The 25,805-nt window shown below is 40.2% G+C and overlaps 1 protein-coding gene across 1 annotated transcript in view; it reads left to right on the top strand.

Annotated features, from left to right (window-relative positions):
* The window catches only part of TPD52L1 (TPD52 like 1), a 103,795-nt gene that overhangs the window by 66,021 nt on the left and 11,969 nt on the right, over nt 1-25,805 (top strand). The window contains exons 2-4 of the mRNA XM_039257351.1: nt 1,148-1,263; nt 13,109-13,257; nt 24,775-24,876. Coding sequence (XP_039113282.1) covers nt 1,148-1,263; nt 13,109-13,257; nt 24,775-24,876 — 367 coding nt within the window. The remainder of the gene's footprint in view (nt 1-1,147; nt 1,264-13,108; nt 13,258-24,774; nt 24,877-25,805) is intronic.

Raw genomic sequence — 25,805 nt, 5'->3', positions numbered from 1 at the left:
TATAGTGCACTTGATGAAGAGACATTCGTAATTTTATTCATCCTTCTTTTTCATGATTTGCTCTTTTTTGTGTCTTAAGAACTCCCTTCCTACCTAGAGGTTCATAAATCCTATTGTCTTCTAAAATGTTTGTAATTTAATCTCTGTGAATGGTGTGAAGGTATCCAATTTTATTTCTTCTACATGGATAACTATCTGTTCCAGGACAGTTTACTAAAAGGCCTTCCTTTCCGCACAGATGTAGAAATGTCCAAAATGAAGCTTCCGTGTCTGCGGGAGCTGATTTCCTGGATCCTCCAGAGAACATACAGATTTGCATGATCCAGATGCCAAGGGCCTCTACTGGGAATCGTCTTTATTTTTTGGATGATAAGGCATTTTTCTCACCTAACAAGTTAGAAGTTGTACTGTTCTGGGGATCATTCTGTGGCACAACAATGTCATCAAGAACCCAGGCACTTCCTTTTTCCCTCTGCCAGAATCAGTTTGTCTGCAATGTTTCCTCCCAGCTGCTGCTGCTCCTGGTTTTGTATCCACATATTTCCACATCCAGAGTGGGAAAAAGTTAACAATACTCTCTCATCTCGAGCTTCATTTGGACCACCCATGTAACGTGCATCCAAGTAGCCAGCTCACACACGGTCGCACTCAGGGTTATGCATGTCAGGGAGGCACTTTTGGCTGTCCCTTTAGTGCTGAGTGTCAAGGAAGGCTGTTGCCTTGTGGATTTCTGTGCAAGGGTATTTATTTCCAGTTCACCTACCTCTTGGGGTGCAGCCCTGAGGGCATGTGGATTTATATACAACTGTCACCTTAAACCCCTCTCGTTGGGTGGCCCTAGGAGCCACAGGGGACAGTGAAAGCCAAAGCTGGAATTCATCTGGGTGGCAAATGTGGAACTAATGAAAACTTCTTTTGTTTATACCTCTGGCTTCCCACTTTCGCTTAGTTTTTTGGCTTCTTTGTATTCTTTACTTTCTTGGCAGTTCATCACCCATTTAGAAAGCTTTTTTTTCCCCCCTGGAATTTTTAGTTGTTTTTCAGCAGGAGGGTCAGTGAAGGCATCTAGTTCTCCAGGCTGTGGAAACAGAAGTTGGCTAAATTTATTTTTTTAATTGCATTATGTTTTTATCAATCTTGCCTAAAGGGTTGTTGGAGACCGAACCATTGCAAGGGCGAGATGAAGATGCAGTAGCCAGTGCGGACTTCTCTAGCATGCTGTCTGAGGAGGAAAAAGAAGAGTTAAAGGCAGAATTAGTTCAGGTATGTTCAGTAATCTTATTATTGTTGTCTATCTCAGTATCTTAGGAGCTATTGTTAGTTTTGTCTAAGTCCCATATTATAATTATGTTGTCTTTCATTTAATAACATTAAAAAGCTTTTATTTTGAGAGAGAGAAGGTAGAGAGGATGCACATGAGCAGGAGAGGGGCAGAGAGAGAGAGAGAAGAGAGAGAATCTCAAGCAGACTCCATGATGTCAGTGCAGAGCCCGACATGGGGCTCGACGTCACGAACCATGAGATCATGACCTGAGCCAAAATCAAGAGTCAGGCGCTCAATCGACTGAGCCACCCAGGCGCCCCTCATTTAATAGCATTTAGTTACTGATATATGATGAGGTGATTAATTTTTTCTAAGGTGTTTTTGTAATGCCAGTTGTCCATTACACTTTGGTTATAGTAGAAAAAGGAATGGTTAAGCAGCAATGATGAGTAGTTGTAAATATGCACCTCTTATTCTTTTGCAGTTCACAATATTATGGGAACAGTAATCACTTACACACCTGACAGGTATGGGTGCAAGCTCCTTTTTAAGAGCAGCTCTTGCTTTAGATCAGCAACTTAGCTCAACAGATACTTTGAAGTGACTTGTTTTTGTAATGAAAAAGCCAGTCATGGAATCAACTGAATTTGCTGTGTACTCTTTAGCAGAAGAATAAAGCTCTGGGGGCAGAAAGGAAAGCTATGATGAATCCAAGTTTTCTTAGTTCGTGTGTAGTTGCTGTGGGCCTCTGGACTTAGAGGTGGGGAGGACGCCTGGCTCATTGGGGATACAAATTTTGTTCAAGCCATTTGTTTGCAGCACCCACTAACCCTTAAACACTTTGCTAAGGACCAGTTACATTGGAGGGGGAAAGCACTGGAAAAAGGGAGCTTCTCAGGTAAAATAAACAATAGGGCAAGAGGGAAGAGGCCCATATTCCTCCCCATTTTGTGTCCCTGGATCATAGGACAAAAAGCTCCTAGTTCAGCTGGAAGCAAGACTGTGGGCTCTAATACAGGCTTGAGGACACAGCTTTGAGCTCCACCTTACCCTCACCCAGCTGGGTCCACTCCAGATCTTTCGTGCTCTAATGTTCTGGTGGTGTTTGTTTATGACAGGTTATAATAATATTAAAAACTTTTTAGGTGCTTTCCCAAAGCACACTTGACAATAACTTCATTATAACATGAAAGAGCAGCTTGTTCTTGGGTACAGCAGAAATTATTTCAGTAAACACAGTGCCTCAAGTCAAACAGCCTGTTTCTTTAGCTAGGTCTGTCTGTGGCCACTGATCCAGAACAACGCAGTTGACTTCAGATTTGCCACACATGCCAGCACACACAAGGCATGCTGTAATGGAAAATGTACTAGCTCCATATTTTCTTAAAGCCCAGAATTCTGGTTCATGACCTGTTGGTTCATGTCGATTGCAGTGTCCAAATGTTATATTTTGCAAACTGGTATAAGGTAACTGATTCTAAACTAAAATAATTCCTTCACTGTTACAGTCCATGTCTAAGTTCAGACAAAACCTCTGCAGCAGACCAATTTTTATGAGAGTTCTGGGACTATCAGATTATACGTACATCTATATATCACTGTATTTTTGTGTGCGTTCTTTATTTTCTAAATTTTCAACAGTGAGCATGCATTATTTTTATAATCAAGAAAAAGTAAGTCTTGACTCTAAGTAGATGCCCCTGTAATACAACAAGCCAACAGTGTTTTCAGAAATTCCTGTGTCATTTGGCCACACTAATAAGCTTCTAGCACTTCTCATTCCTAAGACTCTTTGAGCCTGACTTCTGAAAATAACACCAGACTCCTTGTTACCATGCTCAAGTTACCAGGATTCATGTTTTCATCCTTTAGAAGGCTTCCTGGGTCTTATTTCTGGATTCTTCAGAAATGAAGAAGAACTTCATGTTGCCAGAGAGGCATCATGACTTCCAGAGGCACGTGGGTACAGCCCCAGGCCCAGTGACAAGCAAAGGAAATGTGTCTTCGCTGCTTTTTCTTTTCACATCTCCATTTCACTTCCCTCCACCTCAGACCACCTCTGCTTAATGCTCATCCATCCGTTCTTAAGTCTTCTTTCCCTGCCCTTCCGCAAATGTATCGTGGTGTGTATGTATGTGTGCACACACTTGGCTCCCGCACATGTGCGTGCACATTCACTCATCCACCCAACCCAAGCCAGGTTCTTTCAGATCACGTTCAGATGAGCTCATAGGCAAGGAGTTAATTATAACAAGGACACGCAGAGTGCAATCTCAGAAGCCCCACAACAGGCCCTCCGTTGACCTGAGACATCTTTTGGATGGCCCAGCTTCCCTACCTCAGACCTCCACAGACATTCTTCCTGGGCCCTGGTTGAAAGCAATCCTTCACTGTGCCTGAGGGAAAATCCTACTGGATCCATCCGCTACTTGGGTTAACAGGACACCTTGCAGATCAGCCTATTAGATTCCCTTTGAGTAAGGCATCTGTAGCCATGACCCAAAGCAAGAGCTTTGTGTAAAAGGACTTATATCTGACTCGGTTGCTTAAAAGGGGTCTTGGGGATGCCAGGGATCCAGTCTTCTTTTCAATGTGCTCCTCTCCCTAGTGTCCTCAGATTCTCTCAGTGTCATGTGACTATGCTGGATCCCTCCCCTGCTTTATCTGGCCCGTTTTGTTGTTTGTATTCCCATGAGGATGCCCTTATACTTCAGGCAAACTCAACTCCGCTCATCCACACAGCCAGCATATGGTTGTGTGCTTACCAAGTGCAGACAACAGAAAGATCCGTCCTTATGTCAGGAGACATAAAAGAAGCCAATATTGTCCAAAAGGCTACATCTTAGATGAAGTCTGCATTTTGAAAGAGGAATCTGTTGTTAACACAATTTAGTCTTTAGTTTATTGTTGTCATCACGCAATACATATGTGTGTTTTTAAGTTTCTTCATTGCGAGGCCACTGTCACCTCTGATCTGGTGCAGTGGTCTGTGTATAGAAGATATGCAATTAAAACCTGTAATTAACTTGAATGTTTTTAGGTTGAAGAAATACTTACACTTTTTAATATTAATTTATTTTTTAGTAACCTCAATACCCAAGGGGCTTGAACCCATGACTCCAAAAGAGCAAGAGTTGCATACTCTACCCACTGAGCCAGACAGACGCCCCAAATTATTTACATTTTTTAAAATGTTTATTTATTTTTGAGAGCAAGATAGAGCATGCAAGAGTCGGGGTGGGCAGAGAGAGAGGATGGACAGAAGTTCCGAAGCAACAGCAGTGGGCCTGACACAGGGCTTGAACTCTCTAACTATGAGACCATGACCTGAGCCTAAGTCATACGCTTAACCTACTGAGCCACCCAGGTGCCCCGATATTTATATTTTTTTAATGTTTTTATTTATTTCTGAGAGAGAGACACACACACAACATGAACAGGGGAGGGTCGGAAAGAGAGGGAGACACAGAATCTGAAGCAGGCTCCAGGCTCTGAGCTAGCTGTCAGCACAGGGCCCAACAAGGGGCTCGAACCCACAAACCGTGAGATCATGACCTGAGCTGAAGTTGGACGCTTAACTGACTGAGCCACCCAGGTGCCCCAACATTTTTAAATACCATAAGTTGAAGATGCTTTTTTTTACAAACCTCATCAACATATAAAGATTTGATATTTTGATTTGGCTATTTGTTCTCATTAGCTGCTCCTAACATCTTCTCTGAGGTCTTTACATTATCTATTGTGTAGGGTTTTTTTTTTTTCTTTCTCTCCCTTTTTGAATAAATGTGCTCAGTATTTCTGTGCTGCCTCCATCCTTCTCTACTTTCACCTCACTAAGCTGCGCGTTAGGCTTCGTATTTCATACTGTGACTTGGCTTTTGAAAGGGGTGGAGTGTTGGCATTAATACTGTAAATTTATGATCACAACGCCAGCAAGTACTGCCAATGTCCTCTAGATAAAAGGACTCAAGGCATCAATAGGAGTAGGAAAAACACCAGGCAACATTATCAAGTAGGCAAAGCCTACTTTCAAGGCAAAACCTGTTCAGGCTCCCTTCATCTCTTTGGGCTCTTCTCCCTTCCTTGGCTGTGTGGCTCCTCAAGTATACACAGTGCTCTCAAGCCATCTGGCTGGCAGACTCACAAAGAAGTGCCTTAGGCTCTTGGCCTTTCTCTCTTAGTTCCTTCCTTCAAGACCTTCATTCTTTCTACTTCATTCAGTCCACTACTGGACTGAGTAGTGAACAACTAAAGTATTCATCATCAGTAATGTCTTATTGTAATACTTTTCTGTATTAGTCAGAGTCCTCCAGGGAAACAGAGCCAATAGGATGTATACATGTATATGGAAAGAGATGTGTTACAAGGAATTGGCTGATGTGATTGTGGAGGCTGACAAGTCACAGGATCTACTGTCACCAAGCTAGAGACTGAGGGAAGCTGATGGTGTGGCTCCAGTCTCAAGGTTTGAGGCCTAACAAGAACTGATATTACAGTTTAAATCTGAAGGAGAAAACAAAAAACAAAACAAAACAAAACAAGAAACAAAAAACAGTGTACCAACTCAAATGCAGCCAGACAGAGAAAATATGTTAACTGAGGGAGGGTCAGCCTTTTTGTTTTATTTAGGCCTTCAACTGATTTGATGAGGCCCACCCACCTTGAGAAGGCAATCCCCTCTAGTCAGTTCTTCAGTTCAGTTGTTAATCTTATGCAGCAACACCCTCACAGGCACACGCAGCACAATGTATATCCAAATGTCTGGGCGACCCATGGCCCAGTCAAGCTGACATATTGCACTGTCAGCTTGTGACAGTGCATATGACAACCATTGCACTGTCTCAAGTAGTATCTGGATTTTAATTTTAATTCTTTAGAACTGTTAGCCAAAGGCAGGATTGGCCAGGAGAGGAGGCTGGCCTTGAAGTACTGTATGCAAGAGATCAGAAACTCTTATTCCTAAACATCATACTGACGATTTAATAGTTTATGAAAATATCTCTTTGTCTCAATATAAGTTAGGCATTTTATGTAATCTATCAAATAAAATAGGTAAGTAAATTTTTAGTCTTCTAACATAAATTTCATATTGAAGTAATTCATTAGCCAAACCAGAATAATTTATATTTTATGTATATTTTATCAAGGTATAAAATTAAGTATTTTAATATAAAATTAACTGTTTTAAAGTAAACAGTTCAGTGCATTTAATATACTTTTAATGTTTTATAACTACCACCTCTATCTAGGTCCAAAACATTTTTTAGCACCCTAAAAAAGAAACTCCATGCTCATTACACAGTTGTTTCCCATTTCCCTGTCTGCCTTCTATATCTGTGGATTTACTATTCTGTATATTTCATATAATAGTTGACCTCTGGGTCTGGCTTCTTTTACTCAGCCTAATGTGTTTGAGGTTCATCCATGTTGTAGAGTGTCTCAATACTTCATTCCTTTTTTATAGCTAAATAATATTCCATTTTTTGTGTATACTGCAATCTGTTCATCTATTCATCCTTTGATGGCTATCTCAGCTGTTTTCATACCTATCTATTGTGAATGGTGCTATTATGAACATGTATATACATGTATTTGTTTATATTCTTTGGGAAATATACCTGGGAGTGGAATTGTTGGGTCATATGGTAATTCTGTGTTTAACTTTTTAAGATACTACTAGACTATTTTCCACACTGGCTGAGCCATTTTACCTTCCCACCAGCAATGTACAAAGATTCCAATTTTGCTACATCCTCACCAACACTTGTTATGTGCCTGTTAATTCTCATATAAAGAGGGGCGCCTGGGTGGCTCAGTCAGTTAAGCATCCAACTTCAGCTCAGGTCATGATCTCACAGTTCGTGGGTTTGAGCCCCGTGTTGGGCTCTGTGCTGACAGCTAGCCTGTTTCAGATTCTGTGTCTCCCTGTCTCTCTGACCCTCCTCTGCTCATGCTGTCTCCTCTCTGAAAAAAGTAAAACATTAAAAAAATTTTAAATAAAAAAAAATTTTCTTATTTAAAGAATCAAGGTTAAATATCTAATCTTAAGCATAAATATTTGTCCTACAAGGAGATCTTCTAGGGAGTGGAGAAATCAAAGTACCAGACTATTAGTTTCTAATAAAAATGATTAATTTAAAATTAAAATTAATTAAGTAGATAATGATTTACTTGCACTTCACCTCATTCCAAAAGGAATTTGATGTGGCTTACAGAGATACTAACAACTTAGGGCTTCCATACTACCTGCATCAGAGTATCTGGGCGTGCTTATTAAATAATGCATGTAGCTGTAGCCTGGTTCTACCAAATTAAAGAGATCAGGATCGTAGGGCATTAAAAGGGGCATACATCTGGAATTTGCATTTTAAAATACCCTATGAGTGACTTTTATGTAAACTGAAATTGAAAACCATTGGTATAACTAGACCAAAAAAATCTCAGTCAAAGGAAGGGTGGAATCTCACCCTGAGCATCATTTAAAATATTTGTGATTAAAGGCTTTGCCGTGGGGCAGGGCTCTCTGCTCTGTGGAAAGAGATGTGGTTCTCATTTTCATTCTTGCAAGCTAAGATTGCAAGATTTAAGATTTAAATCTTAAACTACAGTTTAAGATTATGTAGTTTTTTCAATTTCTGGATTTGCTTATAGAGTTTTTGGCATACATTTAATCACTGATAAATATTCTGAAAGCTTCAAGAAGTGTGAATCTTAGCATTTTATTGAAATGATGAGAATTTTATTAAAGAACCTGAGAAAAGACCTGACTGAGTAACCAAGTTCACGTCTCCATCATTAGAAGTCTATGCCTTAACAAAAGCCTTTTAATGTGTATTTACATGTTTAAGATATTAGGCATGGGACTTCATTGTTCCTTCTTTAGGTTGGTGCTTGGTAAATTGGTCACTTCAGCATTTCTCCCTATCACTGTTTTGGGATCAAGGGTTTCATTTGAAAACTATGAATCCCTTATGTCCCTCTCCCTAATAACTAAGGAGTCTCCTACTGCCCTTCCCCCCAATTTTGAATAAATTTCTAGGGTCCCATAGATATGAAGTTTCTCTACATGTGTCATTTCATTCTTCCAGTTAGAAATTGCACCATTATTTTTATAACATAGTAGAAGCTATGGTAATACCCAACGCATCAAAAAAAAAAAAAAAAAAAAAAAGCACGAGTCTCCCAATAATCTCAGCCACTCAAAACATATTATTTATGCAAAAGAAAGCAGGTCTTTTAACAGAATAAAAGGCTGACATGAGGCCAACCATTTTCTATGGAAAGAGAGCTAGATAGAGATACAGCCCTGAGAAATATTAGGCCACGGATTAAATGCAGGAGGACACATTGACAAAGATGAAAAAGTAAAATATGACATGATAAGCAAAAGAATAGAGGGTTTAATTTTAAAATAGCCACGTGTTCTCATTTAATGGGAAGACTAAACACGTGACCCCATTTTGTGGTCCCCAAGTAGAGACTCCTTTTGCTGTAATGAGTATTATGTCTGCATACTGAAGACCTGCTATTGATTATAACATGTTATGGAATGTGTAATTCACTTTAGAAAGATTTCCATGAGCATTACAAAACTATTCCATAAACATAAAGAAATGAATAGTACTGGATTCCTAGGGCATTTGCTGATGTTAAAAACTCCAAGAGATTGTTCTTTTCTACTGTTGTATTTAAGATGTTTCCGACTTAGAATTTTGCCTGTTTTGCTCAAGTGATTACTTGTGTCTATGAAACTTCACAACGCTATTCCGATCTGTCCACCGTTGGGGTAAAACCTTTCTTGCACTAGTAAAAAACTAATATTTGCAAAGGTACTTTTCTTTCTTGAGATTCTTTTCTAGCAGCTATGTCTTTGGTAACTCAAGGAACACATTTGCAAGATGACTGATCGTGTCAGTGATGTGGTCTGTGGTCAGAAGCGGAAGTATACTTTGAATGTAAATGAGACACAGCTGCCACATTTTTTAAAAATAAGAAATCTAGTAAAAAATCTCAGGCTTTTTAGGACCTCTATATATGTGGGACACTAAGGGAGTACTAATAGTTCTCTTCTGGCTTCACAAAGAAAGTCACACAATTACTTATACTTTTCAGAAAACAATGATGTAAAATGAAGCAGTATTACCAAAGCAATATATTATAAAATATGACATAGAATAAAATACGACAATTGGAATCAAAGACTTTGTGGGGTTTCAAGTTGATTTTCACAGGTGATAGCAACGCTGTAGAAAATCTGGGCATTTTACAGAACTGCTTTGTTAGAAATTACATTTGCGAGAACAGATTTTTTGTATGTGACTTACTTATTTTAAAACTGTAAGTTTGTACCGTTTGAATTTCTTCACCCATTTCACCCACCCCCAACCTCTGGCAACTGCCAGTCTCTTTACTATATCAATGAGCTTGTTTTTTCTTTGTTTTTTTAGATTCCACATATAAATGAGATCATATGGTATGGTATTTATCTTTTTCTGTCTGATATATTTCACTTAGCATAATGCCCTCAAGGTCCATCCATGACACAAATGGCAACATTTCCTTCTTTTTTTTAAGTTTATTTATTTATTTTGAGAGAGCAGAGCATGTGCAGGGGTGGGGCAAGGAGAGAGGGAGAGAGAAAATCCCAAATAGGCTTTGTGCTGACAGAGCAGACTCCATCTCCCATACCATGAGATCATGACCTGAGCCAAAATCAAGAGCAGGACACTTAACCAACTGAGCCACCCAGGCACCCCTTTCCTTCTTTCTTTTTTTATGGCTGAATAATATTCCTCTGTGTGTGGGGTGTGTGTGTGTGTGTGTGTGTGTGTGTGTGTGTGTGTGTGACAGTAACATTTTCTTTACCCACTCATCCATCAGTGGACACTTAGCCTGTTTCCATATCTTGGCTATTGTAAATAATGCTGCAATGAGTATGCATCTTTTTAAGTTAATGTTTTCATTTTCTTTGGATGAATATCCAGGTGTAAAATTGCTGGATCTTATGGTAGTTCTATTTTTAATTTTTTGAAGGATCTCTATGCTGTTTTACATTGTGTTAGAAGAGATATTTTATGATGCTGAACAGATTTGCTTTTCTGCGAATGCCAGGGAAAGAGGAAACATGCACATGAATGTTCATAGCAGCTTTATTTGCATTGGCCAAACCCAAATATCCTTCACCAGATGAATAAATAGCAAACTGTGGTATATCCATATAATAAAATACTACTCTTCAGTAAAAACAGAACCATTGATAATGCAGTAACATGGATGAATCTCAAAAATCTCAAATAATAGACTGAGAGAACAAAGCCAAAATTAGTATGTACTGTGGAGTAAAAGAAAGATTGGTGGCTGCCTGTAAGAGTAGGAAAAAGAAGGAGGGAGGAATTACAAAGAAGACCTAGAAAACTTTTGGTGTTGATGGATATGTTCACAGAAGTCACACACATGTCAAAACTTACAGATGCATGGTTTATTGTACATCAATTACATGTCAGTGGATTGTGAGTAAGAAAAAGCAGCACAAACATTGTTAAAATGTCTATACTACCCAAAGCAATCTATGCATTTAATGCAATCCCTAACAAAATACCACCAACATTTTTCATAGAGCTAGGACAAACAGTTCTGAAATATGTATGGAACCACCAAAGACCCAGAATAGCCAAAGCAGTCCTGAAAAATAAAAGCAAAGCTAGAGGCATCGAAATTCCAAACTTTAAGCTATATTACAAAACCATAGTCATCAAGACAGCATGGTACTGGCACAAAAACAGACACATAGATTGATGGTACGGAATAGAGAACCCAGAAGTGGACCTACAACTGTATGGTGAATTAATCTTTGACAAAACAGGAAAGAATATCCAATGGAAGAAAGACTGTCTCTTCAACAAATAGTGTTGAGAAAATTGGACATGGACATGCAGAAGAATGAAACTGGATCACTTTCTTACACCATACACAAAAATAAATTCAAAATGGATGAAAGACAGGAAACCATCAAAATATTAGACAGGAAGCCATCACAATCCTAGGGGAGAATACAGGCAGCAACCTCTTTGATCTTGGCTGCAGCAACTTCTTACTAGACATGTCATTGGATACAAGGGAAATAAAAGCAAATATGGATTATTGGGACCTCATCAAGATAAAATGCTTCTGCACAGTGAAGGAAACAGTCAACAAAGCTAAAAGGCAGCCTACAGAATGGGAGAACATTTTGCAAATGACATATCTGATAAAGGGTTAGTAACCAAAATCTCTAAAGAACTTATCAAACTCAACACCCAAAAAAACAAATACTCCAGTTAAGAAATGGGCAGAAGACATGAACAGACACTTTTCCAAAGACATCCAGTTGGCTAAGAGACATATGAAAAGATGCTCAACATCACTCATCATCAGGGAAATACAAATCAAAACCATGATGAGGTACCACCTCACACCTGTCAGAATGGCTAAAATTACTAGCAACATAAGAAGCAACAGGTATTGGTGAGGATGCAGTCTATGGTCTGCATCCACAGACCCTTTTGCTCTATCAGTGGGAATGCAGCCACTCTGGAAAACAGTATGGAGTTTCCTCAGAAAGTTAAAAATAGAACTACCTTACAATCCAGCAATTGCACTACTAGGTATTTACCCAAACGATACAAAAGTACAGACTCAAAGAGGAACATGCACCCTGATGTTTATAGGAGCATTATCAACAATAGCCAAACTCTGGAAAGAGCCCAAATGTCCATCAACTAATGAATGGGTAAAGAAGATGTGGTATATGTATGTATGTATGTACACACACACACACACACACACACACACACACACACAATGGAATATTACTTGGGGATCAAAAAGAATGAAATCTTGCCATTTGCAATGACATGAACAGAACTAGAATGTATTATGCTGAGCGAAATAAGTCAGTCAGAGAAAGTCAAATACCGTATGACTTCACTCATATGTGAAATTTAACAAACAAAACAAATGAATATATGGGAAGAGGAGAAAAGAAAGAGGGAAACAAACCATAAGAGACTCTTAATGATAGAGAACAAACAGAGTTGATGGAGGGAGGTGATGGGGGATGGGCTAGATGGGTGATGGGTATTGAAGAGGCACTTGTTATGAGCACGGGATGTTGTACATAAATGGTGAATCACTGAATTCTACTCCTGAAGCCAATGCTGCACTATATGTAACTAACTAGAATTTAAATAAAAATTAAAAAAATAAAAGACTAAGATTATCTTAAAAAAATAAAGAAAAAGCAACACAAGTCACTCTCTTACATACATCCTCTCCTCCCTTGTTCCTCCCTTTCTGGGGCATTAGTTTGGCCAAACCATAATGTCTGTCTAGTCTATGCCTGCACCAATGCAGCTATGTATGATTGGCAAAAACCAAACACAATACTGATGAGTGACAGTTAAAAAGATGTTACTTATAAGAAAAAAGCATACAGTACAAAGCCAGTTATTTTTTTGCTCAAAAATTATATGCATACACAATATTAAAAAAAAACATTTGGAAGATTAGAAACCAACCTACTAAGTGGCAACTATTTCCTAGTGGATGACAGGTAATTTTTATTTTCTTGTTTATCTTTTGTTGTACGAATGAGTTTTTTACAACTTTTATAATCAATAAAATGAAAAAAGTCTATTTCTATTTTAAGATTTCAAACTGTCATCCCTACAAGATGTGTTTGGTACAGGCAAGCGTGGGCCTGGTAACAAGAGGGTGCCGAGGGTCGTTCTAGAGCATCGGGAGCTTGTGCATGTATGTATCAGCTGGTCTCACATCTTTCCACACCACTTTCCCTGTTACCTGTAGCTAGAAGACGAAATCACCACATTACGGCAAGTTTTATCAGCAAAAGAAAGGCATCTGGTTGAAATAAAACAAAAGCTGGGCATGAACCTGATGAATGAATTAAAACAGAATTTCAGCAAAAGCTGGCATGACATGCAGACCTCTACTGCGTAAGTATATCAACGGAATTTGTTTTTTAATTTTTAATGTTTATTTGCCCTTGAGAGAGAGAGTCAGAGCATGAGTGGGAGAAGGAGAGGGAGACACAGAATCCAAAGCAGGCTCTAGGTTCTGAGCTGTCAGCACAGAGCCTGACACGGGGCTTGAACCCAGAGCCAAGAGATTATGACCCGAGCCAAAGTCCACGCTCAACCAGCTGAGCCACCCAGATGCCCCTCAACAGAATTTTTAAGAAGTCGCTTTGCTTGCTGTCTCTTATTTCTTCTGTTTTGTTTTGTTTTTTTCCTATATGACTGATTTGGTACTTATGACTAGGAAAAGTTTTTTTTCTAGAAGTAAAATAAATATGAATAATCATTAAATATGTTGCACGATGCAGACTATAAAGTTAGCTTCATGAAATTAAACTGCTCACCAAACACCGTTTTTACACAGACAGCTTTTATGGGTTTGTATTTTTCTCTATATTATATATATTTTAAACATTTGTTAAATATATATTTTTTCTTATGTTTTCTCAAAAAATTCTAAGTGGACAGGTGACTTTTCCCCAGAACACTTGGCTTTCACTACAGATTTTGAGTTTCTGTAACAAATGGTTGGCAGTTTTAGAACAGACTTGTTGTCCATTAATTTAAAAAAAAAGCTTGTACTTCTTATATTTTAGGGATGTGCTTTTCATCCCTACCAACTCTAGGGAAAATTTAGAGGGCTAAGCCCATGTGGGATAATAGAAAAAAAATATATGTGTGTGTATATATATTGCTTTCTGTCCCTGGTTCCTGACAGAGTCCCTAAATCCCTTGGAATTTCCATGGTGGTAGCAGTATCCTTTGTTCTAACGAGGGGACTCTTGGTGACTCTGGGATGGGGGTTGGTCACTAGAAGACCAAGCCATAATTAGAGGTTTGGACTTGCAACAGTATATGCTATCCTCCAGAGAGGGAAGAGGAGACTAGAAATGGAGTTAATGACTGTATGATGTAGCCACCATAAACATCCCCAAAACATGGCATCCAGAGAGTTTCTGGGTTGGTGAACACATGGAGGGGCTGGAAGGGGTGCACCAGGAGGCAGCATGGAAGCCACATACACCCCCGCAAACCCCCGCTTTATAGATAAAGGCTGTCTATATCCTTTATCATATCCTCTTCTTTTTTAAGTTTATTTTGAGAGAGCACAAGTGGGGGAGGGGCAGGGAGAGAGAGAGAGAGAGAGAGAGAGAGAGAGAGAGAGAGAGAGAGAGAGAATCCCAAGCAGGCTCTGACTTGGGGCCCGATCTCACCGTGAGATCATGACCTGAGCTGAAATCAAGTCAGACGCTCAACCGACTGAGCCACCCAGGCACCCCCATATCTTTGTATAATAAACCAGTAATCTAGTAGGTAAACTGTTTTCCTAAATTCTGTAAGCCACTCTAGCAAATTAATCAAACTTGAGGTCATGGGAACCTCCAATTTATAGCCCATCCATCACAAGCACACAGGTGATATCCTGGACTTGGGTTGGCATCTGAAGGGGGGGTGAGAAAGCAGTCTTGTGACACTGAGCCCTTAACCTGTGGGATCTGACACCATCTCCGGGTAGGTAATGTGTTAAATTTTAGAACACCCAGCTCGTGTCACAGAATTGCTTGGTGAGGGAAAAACTGTGCATATGGTGTCAGATGTGTTGTGAGTATGGTAGTCATGTGAGAGCAAAGGAGACACACAGGAGAACTGGGTTTTCCCTGCCACTCAGACCACCAAAAATGTTTTTGTCTTTTCCATTATCTTTTTGTCTTATATTAGGCAAGATCCAGAATAATTTGGGTATTCTACAGTCATACTTTTATTGGATCACTTTTAAAACTACATGAAATAGGGGCGCCTGGGTGGCTTAGTCGGTTAAGCGTCCGACTTTCGCTTAGGTCATGATCTCGTGGTTCGTGGGTTCGGGCCCCGCGTCGGGCTCTGTGCTGACTGCCAGCTCAGAGCCTGGAGCCTGTTTCAGTCTGTGACTCCCTCTCTCTCTGACCCTCCCCTGCTCACGCTGTCTCTCTTTCTCTCTCCTAGAAGTAAATAAAAAACATTAAAAAAAATTTTTTTTAAATAAAAAATAAAAAAAATAAAACTACATGAAATATTCAACTGCTGTGGTGCTTTTCTAATGATTTAAAATATTTTGCTTGCCAGGTGTTCTTGAATCAAAGAGAAGAAAGTGCCCACGTCATGATGTAATTTTTCTTCTTTTTGTGAGTTGGAGGGGTGAGGCTGGTGGAGGCAGTTCTTATCCCTATCTCTGATGTTAGCTCCAAATTTGTGTCTTTGTGTTATGCATTTTCTTCCCTAGTGCCATCCATTGGATGCTTAAGATAATACATTCCTATTATTTTAGTGGGAATCCATTTTTCTCTTTGCAGGTACTTTTCTCCTGGACAGGGATAGGCCCAACAGTAGGAAAAGGTACGAGTGATGGACAGCAGATGCTTCAGTTTTGCTGGGGGCCATCCTTGTCTGCTGGTTACTGAAAACTAAGACCTAAGACCTTAGTGCAAGTGTGCTTTGTATGAAGAGTTCCATCTAAGAGGAACCTGACTCTCTACTTTGCTTCCCCTAGTTTATGTGAAGGAGAATGTTCTTGTCCCCAATCACAGCATAGTATCTATTCCTATGCTCATGCACCCTGAGAGCTCATCCTGACAGCATCAGAGCACAGCCCAGAGTAGGGCAGGGTGGGGCCAGGGAGCCCATCAGGTTACTTCCAGAGGCAAACCTTCCCCAACCCAATGGTGACAATTATGGAAGAAGATAAAAGACTACATATTGGTGTTTAGCAATTTAAATATATATATTACAACAGTGTATGAACAGTCTTCTGTAAAGGATAGCTGGATTGTAGGCCGTACATTTAATGAGCTTCTCTGTCAGTGGTTTTGACTTCCATTCTTTGCACCTCATTGGCGCTATACCAGTTAATGACCCTGACAGAGTGTGAGCCTGAACAATCTCCATTTTCCTGATTCTGGGGCCCTCTTGTCACACTGATCTGAACTTCCTTCTGAGGTTTAAGACCCAGGCAGGATCTTTCTGGTTGGTCTCCCTAACCACACTGGAGGGTGAGCTAACCTCACAGAGGACAGGACAACTCCAGTCATTCTGTTGCCGAAGGGAGGGACAGAGCAGCGGATATCTGGGCACAGCGTACGTCAAGTTTGCCCTAGTTCTGATGGGGGCAGGATGGCGATTGATTCACAGTCATTCTGAGACATGGAATTAGAGCGAGCAAGTTCAAGGAGGGTGGGTAGCCTCTTCCCACACTGGAGAATATATAGTCTCTGATTTTCTCATGTTTGGAAAACAAATTGGTTTTATAGCCGGTCGGTATACTTAGTATCGAGCTTTTTGTTGAATGAATCGATGTATTCCCTAGGATTATGGAGTTGAAAGACTATCAGGGAAACAGAGTTGTTGTGTTTGGTTTTTGTGTTTGTTTATTTTACAAGTGATTCCAGATAACCAGTAAGATAGTAAGTATGAGAAGCAAGGTGAAGGAAAATAGTGTTATGGGGATGTATGGAGCAGGAGATTGAGCCTTTCCTGAGGACTCAGGGAAGGTTTTTCAAGGCAAGGTGGACGCTTCAGCTGAGCTCTGAAGGGTGAGTAGGAAATTAATCAGTCCAGGAGGGGCAGGAGGAGCCTCCTGGGGGAAGCACAGCCTGGTGATGGCCAGGAGAGAAGGTTCCCTCTCCCCCGGAGAAAGCAGTCTGGTTAATAGTGTTGTTGAGACAGCAGGGAGAAATGGCAGGGGGTTGCACGGGGCTTTGTGGTATCTGTTAATAGAGTTATTCTTATTCCACAGGCACTAGAAAGCCATTAAAGGGGTCGTGACAGTTCATTTACCCAACATGTCTTAACGTGTGCCTACTATTAGTCATTATTATCCAGGAGCTAATCTCAGCTCTTGGGATGTAGGGTTCAACAAGATAGACAGCGTTCTGACCTTCTTAGAGTGCTGAAATGGAAAAGAGCATGAAACCAGCAACAAAGCAAGCACAGGAGATGCTGTCAGGAAGTACTGTGATGAAAACAGCACTGAGCAAGCGATGGGCTAGAGGAGAGCGCAGAGTCACTGTGATGGAGTCCCGGTCAGGGATGCCCTGTCCTGAGAGGTTGCTCTGAGCTAATACCTGAATGACTAGAAGAATCTAGTCTTGTGATTATGTAGGGGAGAGCTATGGAGTTGAGGCAAAAGTTGCTGCAAAGACCTTGGGGCAAGAAACAGTTTTGCAGATGTCAGGAGCCCAAAGGAAGCATGGTGGTGTGAGAGGGGAGGTGGGAATCTTGGGGGCCTCCAAGACCGTGGGAGGGGGGACCTTATTGCAAGGGCTCAGACGCCACTGGAGGATTTGAAGCTGCAAATGATCTGTTCTGATTCACCTTTTAAAAAAAAAATCACTCTGGTAACTTTGTGTTATACAAATTGTGGAGAGGCAGGAGTGGAGACTGGAAAATCAATTCTGAGACTATTCTAGTAATCCAGTTCAGTGAAGCTAGTGAGGAACAGAGAGGGGACAGGGTTGGAGGTCAGACCAAAGGGACTTCCCAGTGGTTTGGGGCTGAGAGATGAGGGAAGTAGAGGGATCAAATGTGACTGTCAGGCCTTTGACATGGGCAGCTGGTTGAGCATGGGCACTGTTTGCAGCAATGGGCATGTAGCATATGGCCAAGCCCGTGGGCTCTGGGTTACAGTTGCTTGAATGGAAGTCTAGGTCCCCTGCATCTGCGAAATGAGATCATATTACTACCTATCTCATAGGTACTAAGGGTTCAGGGAGTTAATATTTGTAAACAGTTAGATCACTGTCTGATACTTGGTAGGCCTGTTTGCTGTTCAAGTAAACAAGTCTGGTGGGGAGACCCAAGAATTTTGTTTTAGTGTGTGCCGAATGAAATACCCAATAGACAAACCAGTTCGTACATCTAGAGAGCAACTCAGAGGAAGAGTCAGGGATGGAAATGGACATGGGGAGTCATCTGCTGTTGATGTCATTGAAAGATACCAGATTAGATGAGAGTTATTCAGAGATCATTTCATAAATGTGGATGATCATGGACTCCTCACTCTTTTAGGAGTGATTTGATGTACGGAGGAATGATTCCTTAAGAGGAAGGCGTGAGTATATCAGCAACAGGACTCCAGGAGAGCACCTTTCTCCCACCCTCTTTTCTTGGCTGCTGAGAGATGGGGAAAGTCTTAATCACATGGGGGTAGGGGGGCAGAGCTTGGTAACAGAATCTATTTTCCCCTTGAATTCATTAAATCCCAGCTGTTAGTACCATGTTACCCATTCTAGGACAAGATCTACACCTCATAGGATGAAGATTTTGATGTGAGGGAATAAGGAGCTAGGGTAGGGTGAGGTTGGGTAGAATTAAATTTCAAAGCACTGAAGAGAATTTAGCTGTCAGAGGATTGAAGGTGATTCCCAGAGGCAATACTTTGCATACTGATTAAGCAATCATGACCTATTTAGTTTGATTTATACTGAAAAGAAAATCTATGATATGTTAATGAAGGATCTTGGCATATTTTAGCCTGTGGTAGGATTCAAAGAGGAATAGGTCTGAATGATGGAAATAATTACACAGCATACTGAAATGATCTTCACAGAAAGATAACCACACAGCAGCAGGTGAAAAGATCATTTGTAACTGGGGTTTATTGTTGCTGTTACTTTTGTCGTGGTTTTGTATGGCTTTGATTTGAGAGAATCTAAGAATACACACCAAAAATTCCCACCACCTCCTTCTGTTGTTGTTTTTGTTGTTTTTTTCTTATTGTTTGTTCTCTGCTGTTTTGTGTTGTCTTTAGGCTTTAAAGAGGCACTGATGGAGGAGGTGGGTAGCTTTGGAGTGTTAAAGCAGGGAGACCACCAGAGGAAAAATTGAATCTCTTCTTAGGTTGAAGGAATAGGAATTCAGAAATGCATCGTTCTCATGAGCTATTCAAACTGATAGGCTTCATTTCAGTAAGAGTTCAGCCTTTGCTAACCCATGAAATTTCCCTACTAATAAAGCCCTCTGAGTTGTACCACAGACCCAATGATAGGGCTGCCAAGAAGAGAAGGTTTGGGGAAGAAATTGAAACCATTCTATCCTTTTGGAACAAATAATGACCTCATCCTATATAAAGAAGAGTAAAATTCAGCATTAAGGAAACTTGAATTGAGCATGTGATTTACTTGTTCCTTGATTTTGTGCTTCTAAGACTTCTAAACCGTTATAGTCAGTAATGATCATTCCCTCTTTTTTATGAGGAGCCTGCTGTAGCACCGTGGAGTTTGGAAGTGCCAGAGAAGATTAAAGATCTCATTTCAAAAGACGCACCTAGTCAGTGTCTTAGACAGCTGTTTATTCTGCTTACCTTTTGGCTTTCATCTTATCACAGATGGCAGGATATAGAATCTTCCAGGTTCAAGTGATAACTATGTTTTGGTAATGTTTAGGAAACCTTCCAAAGAAAATAAGCCTCAATACTTTTGTATCTTTGGGGAGATGTGCATGGGCAACTGTTAAGATAATAATCTTTTTAAAATCTCATAACAGGAAATATACCTGTGCTATAAAATATCTTCTTATAAAAAGACTGTTGAATTTTTAAAATTTTTTTAATGTTTATTTTTGAGAGACAGAGACAGAGACAGAGCAGGAGAGAGGGAGGGGCAGAGAGAGAGGCAGACACAGAATATAAAATAGCCTCCAGGCTCTGAGCTGTCAGCACAGAGCCTAATGTGGGGTGCGAACTCATGAACCACGAGATCATGACCTGACCCACATTAGGATGCTTAACTGACTGAGCCACCCAGGCACCCCAAAAGACTGTTGAATTTTCAATTCTTACTGGTATTTATGTGTAAAAAAGTACTTTAAATCAAAACATTAAAAATTTTTAATATTTATTTATTCTTTGAGAGACAGAGACAGAGCATGAGTGAGGAGGGGCAGAGACAGGGAGACACAGAACCCGAAGGAGGCTCCAGGCTCTGAGCTGTCAGCACAGAGCCCCACGCAAGGCTGGAACTCACGAACCGTGATACTGTGACCTGAGCCTAAGTCAGGCGCTTAACCTACTGAGCCACCCAGGCCTCCCTAAATCAAAACATTTTAGAAGACCTGCTTTCTCCTTTTTTGATTTATGCTGCTTTCAGCAAGACATGACAGATGAACTGTGTGAAAAGTCAGCAGAATCCCTTTTAGCTGGCTTGCAGAGAACTTTACCCCTTGCTACTAAAGGCCTCCTTGTCAGTGTGCTGGCCAAACAGTTAACCTGTTCTGGCATTAAACACTATCCATCCCTTAAAGAAGATGTGGCATATATACATATACAAAGGACCATCATTCAGCCATGACTATGAAGGAAATGCTGCCGTGAGGCACTACGGAAAACCTTGAGGGCATTATGCTACATTGCATAAGTCAGACAGAGAAGGACAGATACTACATGGTGTCACTTATACATGGAATCTAAAAAAAATATTTTTAAGTCAAACTCTTGGAAGCAGACAGTGGAAGGGTAATGGCTAGGGGCAGTGGGGTGGGGAAAACAGAAAGTTTGGTAAAAGAGCATAGACTTCAGTTATAAGATGATTTAAAGTCTGAGGATCTGGTGTGTAACAGAGTGACTCTAGTTGATAACTGTATTGTATAATTGAAATTTACATGCAAGGTGATGGATGTGTTAATGAACTAAGTGGGAGGAATTCTCTCCGTGTGTGTGTGTATATCAGATCATCCCCATGTACACTTTAAATATCTTACAATTTTATTTTTCAGTTATACCTCAGTAAAGCTAAAAAAAAAAAAAGCTACCCACTCTAGCCAAACAATTTCTGAAAAGTAAAGCCTGTGTTCCTTTGACTTTCACTGAAAACTAGAAATTTTACTTGTACCCTAAATAACAGATCTCCTGGTAAGAAGTCTTCGGTGAGTTAATGCTAATAAAATGCTCAATAAGTGTGAGCTGCTATCTGTATCACAGTTAGACTTTTCGCAAAGAAGGGTTTGGCACTGGACCAGATTCCAGCCTTTTGGGACTCAGGTTCCCAACAAAGCTGATGTTTGCTGGAATGGCTTTAGAGCAGAGGACACATTTCCCTTTCCTCGTCTTAAGGCTTCCAAGTGCCCTCCTCCAGACTCAGGAACTGAGCACTGGAAAGTGCTGGCTCTGCATCTGTAGCTGGAGTCGGGAATCAGCCTGGACTCTCTTTCCTTTCATTGGCCCCATGTGGCTCATGCCCCGGTATATTCAGGCACTGGGGACTCTGCGATGATGGACAAGATGCGGCCTCGCCCTCAGAAAGTTCAGGCAAGTAGCAGAGACAGATTTGAAAACCATAATTACAACATAGTAGAAACAATGTTTGGAAAGAGCTGCGCAAAGAGGTGGTAGGAACACAGAAGAAGGGCACATAGCATAGACTTCTTGAGGCATGTACTCCTTATTTTCCTGCCCTATGGTACACAATAGCAACCTAAGGGTACCTTATCTTAACATTTTGACTTTTTTTAAGTTTATTTATTTATTTTTGAGAGAGAGAGTGTGTGTGTATGTGGGTGTCTGTGTGTGAGAACGTGGGAGGGGGCAGAGAGAGAGGAAGAGAGAGAATCCCAAGCAGGCTCCACGCTATCAGCCCAAAATGGGGTTGATCCCACAAACCATGATATCATAACCTGAGCCGAAAGCAAGAGTAGGACATGTAACCGACTGAGCCACCCAGGCGCCCCATTAACATTTCAACTTTTATATAAGGAAAATGTATTAGTCTCCTATTTCATCAATTATGCAACTCAGCAGTGGCGTAACTTCTATTTAGCTTAAAATAAGAGACATAATCTAAAATGCTAAATACCGTTTCCATCTAAATTACAAGGTTGTCAAGTCAATTAGAAGGTTGGTGTTTCAGTTGTTTTTCATTATTTGAATATTAGTGAATGTAATTTTATGTGATAGGGTTGAAAAACAGTTTGAAGTATCAGTCATACAAACTGTGTGCCGAATCCCATGGAACAATAAAGGGATTAAAATGTATGTACAATGACATCCTTGGGAGTTTTTAGTGGCCTGATAGGTGGGTCTCTTTTCAAGACACGGGCACCTCACATCTGGTGTATTATTTCATTCAATTTTGAGGTCGAGCCCAGGGCGGATGCAGTGTAAGGTTACAGGACCCATGCGGTACACAATTCCAGGGGGACCCTGCACTTACGTGAGTGGTACTTCTCAGAGCTTTTAAGTGCTCTGAGCCCAGCGGCCTATTTCTCATGGGGTCCCTGATCCCTTTGTTCTGGAAAACCACTTCCTCACATGCAACCCTGTCTTGTTCCCCGCCCCCCCCCCCCCACATCTCTTTCCCTCAATTATTGGTCTCTTATGTAATGTATGTAGGATGACTAGTAATTGTTTTGAAGAAATGTGGTAGTTAATTTGGGAAGAAGAGGTATAAAAGTGTGGGGGGAAAAGGTGCATCTTAGAATTCTTGAAATGCAGTATTACTATTTCTCTCCACAAAATATTGGAGCTCATGTAACTCACCTTCGAATGTCTAACGTCTCCAAAGCAAGAAGACATTCTGGAGGAAGGCCGGCACCCTGGTCCTAGCCTTCTCTCTGTCTTTAAAAAGTCACACGGTTGTTCTGGGCCCAGGTCCCATCGTCTGAAGTCTGAAGGAATGGGACTCTGGTGTCTTTCAGATTTAACATTATATAATTTTCAGAAATAAAGAGTTAACAGTCCTAAAAATCTCTCTTCGACACTCCTTTGAGCTCTCCATATGGTTGAATTTAAACTTTGAAATTTCACATAGGTATAGAGTTGCATTTTTCATGGGGAAGACTTAAATGCCACTCGCATTTCACTAAAGTAATCAGATTCCCATATATCCCCACTGTACATTTTGCTAGAGAAGTGTATTTAAAGCATAAGGCAGCTAGCACTTCCTGCTTACTATGCGTACTTCTCTCTGGCTAGGTGCTTTATTTTTAAATTAAGCCCTCAAATTCAGAATGTGATACACACAAGTGTTCAAAAGTCACCTCATCTCTAAATTCAAAGCATTCTCAATACATAAAGTTAAACTACATGGAACAGTTTATAAGAAAATTAAATATTTGCTCTAACTGTACATTCCTGTGGAAATGCAGGAAGAACGCAAGAAGGAATTCTCTAACTAGTACCTAGTCCCAGCCTCATGCAAACGTCACAGACCGTGCAGAGTATTTCTTTACTTTTCCCTTGAGTCACCTTTGAGGCCCTACAGAGTCAGGGCTGGGTGAGTGCCCTTTCCCCCCAGAGCCCAGCTCTATTCTGCTGACACCCACTTGGCCGAGGTCCCAGGGATCTCTGTCCCTAATGGGCCAGGAAAAGGCAGCTTTCACAGTCTTCCTAAGGATGCAGGCTTTGGTCCTTTTACTTCTTCAAAGTGGGGCATGTACAATACAACAAAACACTTTCCTTGCAAATTGATGGGATCACATGGCAGAGCAGCTAGAGCAGAGGTTTTAAGGCAGGACGGGGCCTGTTCAGTGCAAGGCCTGGAGAGGAAGTCAGTGATGGAGCAGAGTGGGCAGGTAGAAAGAGGACCAGCTTGTGTATGATCATCATGAGTCCTGTTGCATGGACTTTGACTTTGACTCTGAGCCCTCAAGGAGTCAGTCAAATGGGGACATAGGCTTATGAACAGATAACTGTAGTATTATATTCCTAAAACTGTTTAGAAAAAAGTCACTGCATTACCTTAAGATCATGTGCCCTCCTTATTCCCAGCTATGAGTATTAGAAAAATAAGCTAAATACTAATTATATTTTGACCTTTTCTGGTTAATTTTACCCAATTGAATAGTAAAAGCTAAATCTTCACATTGAAACATACATTTCCTAATTTCTGTGTTACCTTTGATGGCTAACTCTTTACTTGCAAGCAGCTCTTCATAGAGTTAAAACACACACTTCTTTAAGAATAGCTCTGTACTCTCAGAGCACTTCTACTGCTTGTGATCACACATCTGATCTGCACGTTCAGATCTGTACTTCAATATGAATATTTTTCCTGAATTCAGATTTAATGGTCTGACTTTTCCACTGACAAGTAGCAGCCAACACATGAACTTCTGTGGATCATCTTCTTCCTAAGTCTGTTTAGAAAAGCAAATTTTCTTTTCTTTTTTTAATGTTTACTTTATTTATTTATTTATTTATTTTGAGAGAGAGAGTGTATGTGCAAACAGTGGAGGGGAGGGGTGGGGGGAACGTCCCAGGCAGACTCAGCACTGTCAGTGCAAAGCCCAACACGGAGCTCGAGCTCACAAACCCTGAAATCATGATCTGAGGCAAGACCAAAGGTTGAACGGTTAACTGACTGAGCTACCCAGACACCCTTAGAAAAGGAGATTTTCAAAGTAAGGAAGGAGAAGGATGGTGGTTTTTCTATAGGCGATCATGACATATAAACTGTTCTGTTTTACTTCTAGCTACAAGAAAACACATGAAACCCTGAGTCACGCAGGGCAGAAGGCAACTGCGGCTTTCAGCAACGTTGGGACAGCCATCAGCAAGAAGTTTGGAGACATGAGGTACCATGGAAAACAACTGTGGGAATGGCTCTAAGCCTTTGGCCTTCTGAGGAAAGGGAAGCTTTCTCCATTGGCTGGTCTTTCTAGTATATTCTTTTTTAAGTGGGTTAAAGTTTTATGTGGCTGATAGTGATAGTGACTAAGATAAACTTTTTAATGGAAAATCTTCTGCCGGAAAGTCAGGTTAGTGAGCCTGATCTCAAAGATTCCCTTTCCATTGGGACATGTCCTAGTAAAAATGTAAGATACAGGATTCCTTTAATTACTAGTAATAGGGGAGGATTTCAAAAGAATGCAGCACACACAGAATTTTATTCATTAAAATTTAAACAGTAAGTTAAAATATGGATTCAATGGAATATGCTCTGATAAACTACTCTAGGTTTCATTTTTGTATACATTCATCTAGTATATTTTTTCTATGCTAAATACATACATATTTATTCTGTTATTCCCAAAAAGTACTATGGTATATAGTCCTTGCATAACTTGGTTATTTTCAGTATTTCATTATTATATAATTTAGGGTTGAACATCAAGACTTTAAATTGAGAACTAAATGTCCTCACTGTAGGCACCAGAAAAACAATGTAGTATTGACCATTTTTATTTTTTATTATGTTTTTAGTAAGTTATTTCATATAGACTTGTTACTTTCATACTTTTTCTTTGCTTGTTTAAATACCTATCAGTTTATTTTGAATTTGGCAATATGCTTAGGAAATTTTTCTTTATAAATCAATTTTATTTTTCTCTCTTGAAATCAAATTCATCTTAAAAACTTTTGAAGTATACATATTAAATTTCTTCCTTTTAAAAACCTGTGCATATTATTTCACTGGATTCTTTAAGCTATTACTTTCTTTATTACCCTGCCACTTTGATACCTACAGGCAAATATTTATATCTTTGTGCTTATTTTGTTCAAA

Source organism: Hyaena hyaena, unplaced genomic scaffold (genome assembly GCF_003009895.1).
Source record: "Hyaena hyaena isolate Hyena2069 unplaced genomic scaffold, ASM300989v1 scaffold_613, whole genome shotgun sequence".
NCBI lineage: Eukaryota > Metazoa > Chordata > Mammalia > Carnivora > Hyaenidae > Hyaena > Hyaena hyaena.
The sequence above is the reverse complement of the archived record's forward strand: the minus strand, read 5'-3'. Positions and strand labels throughout refer to the sequence as shown.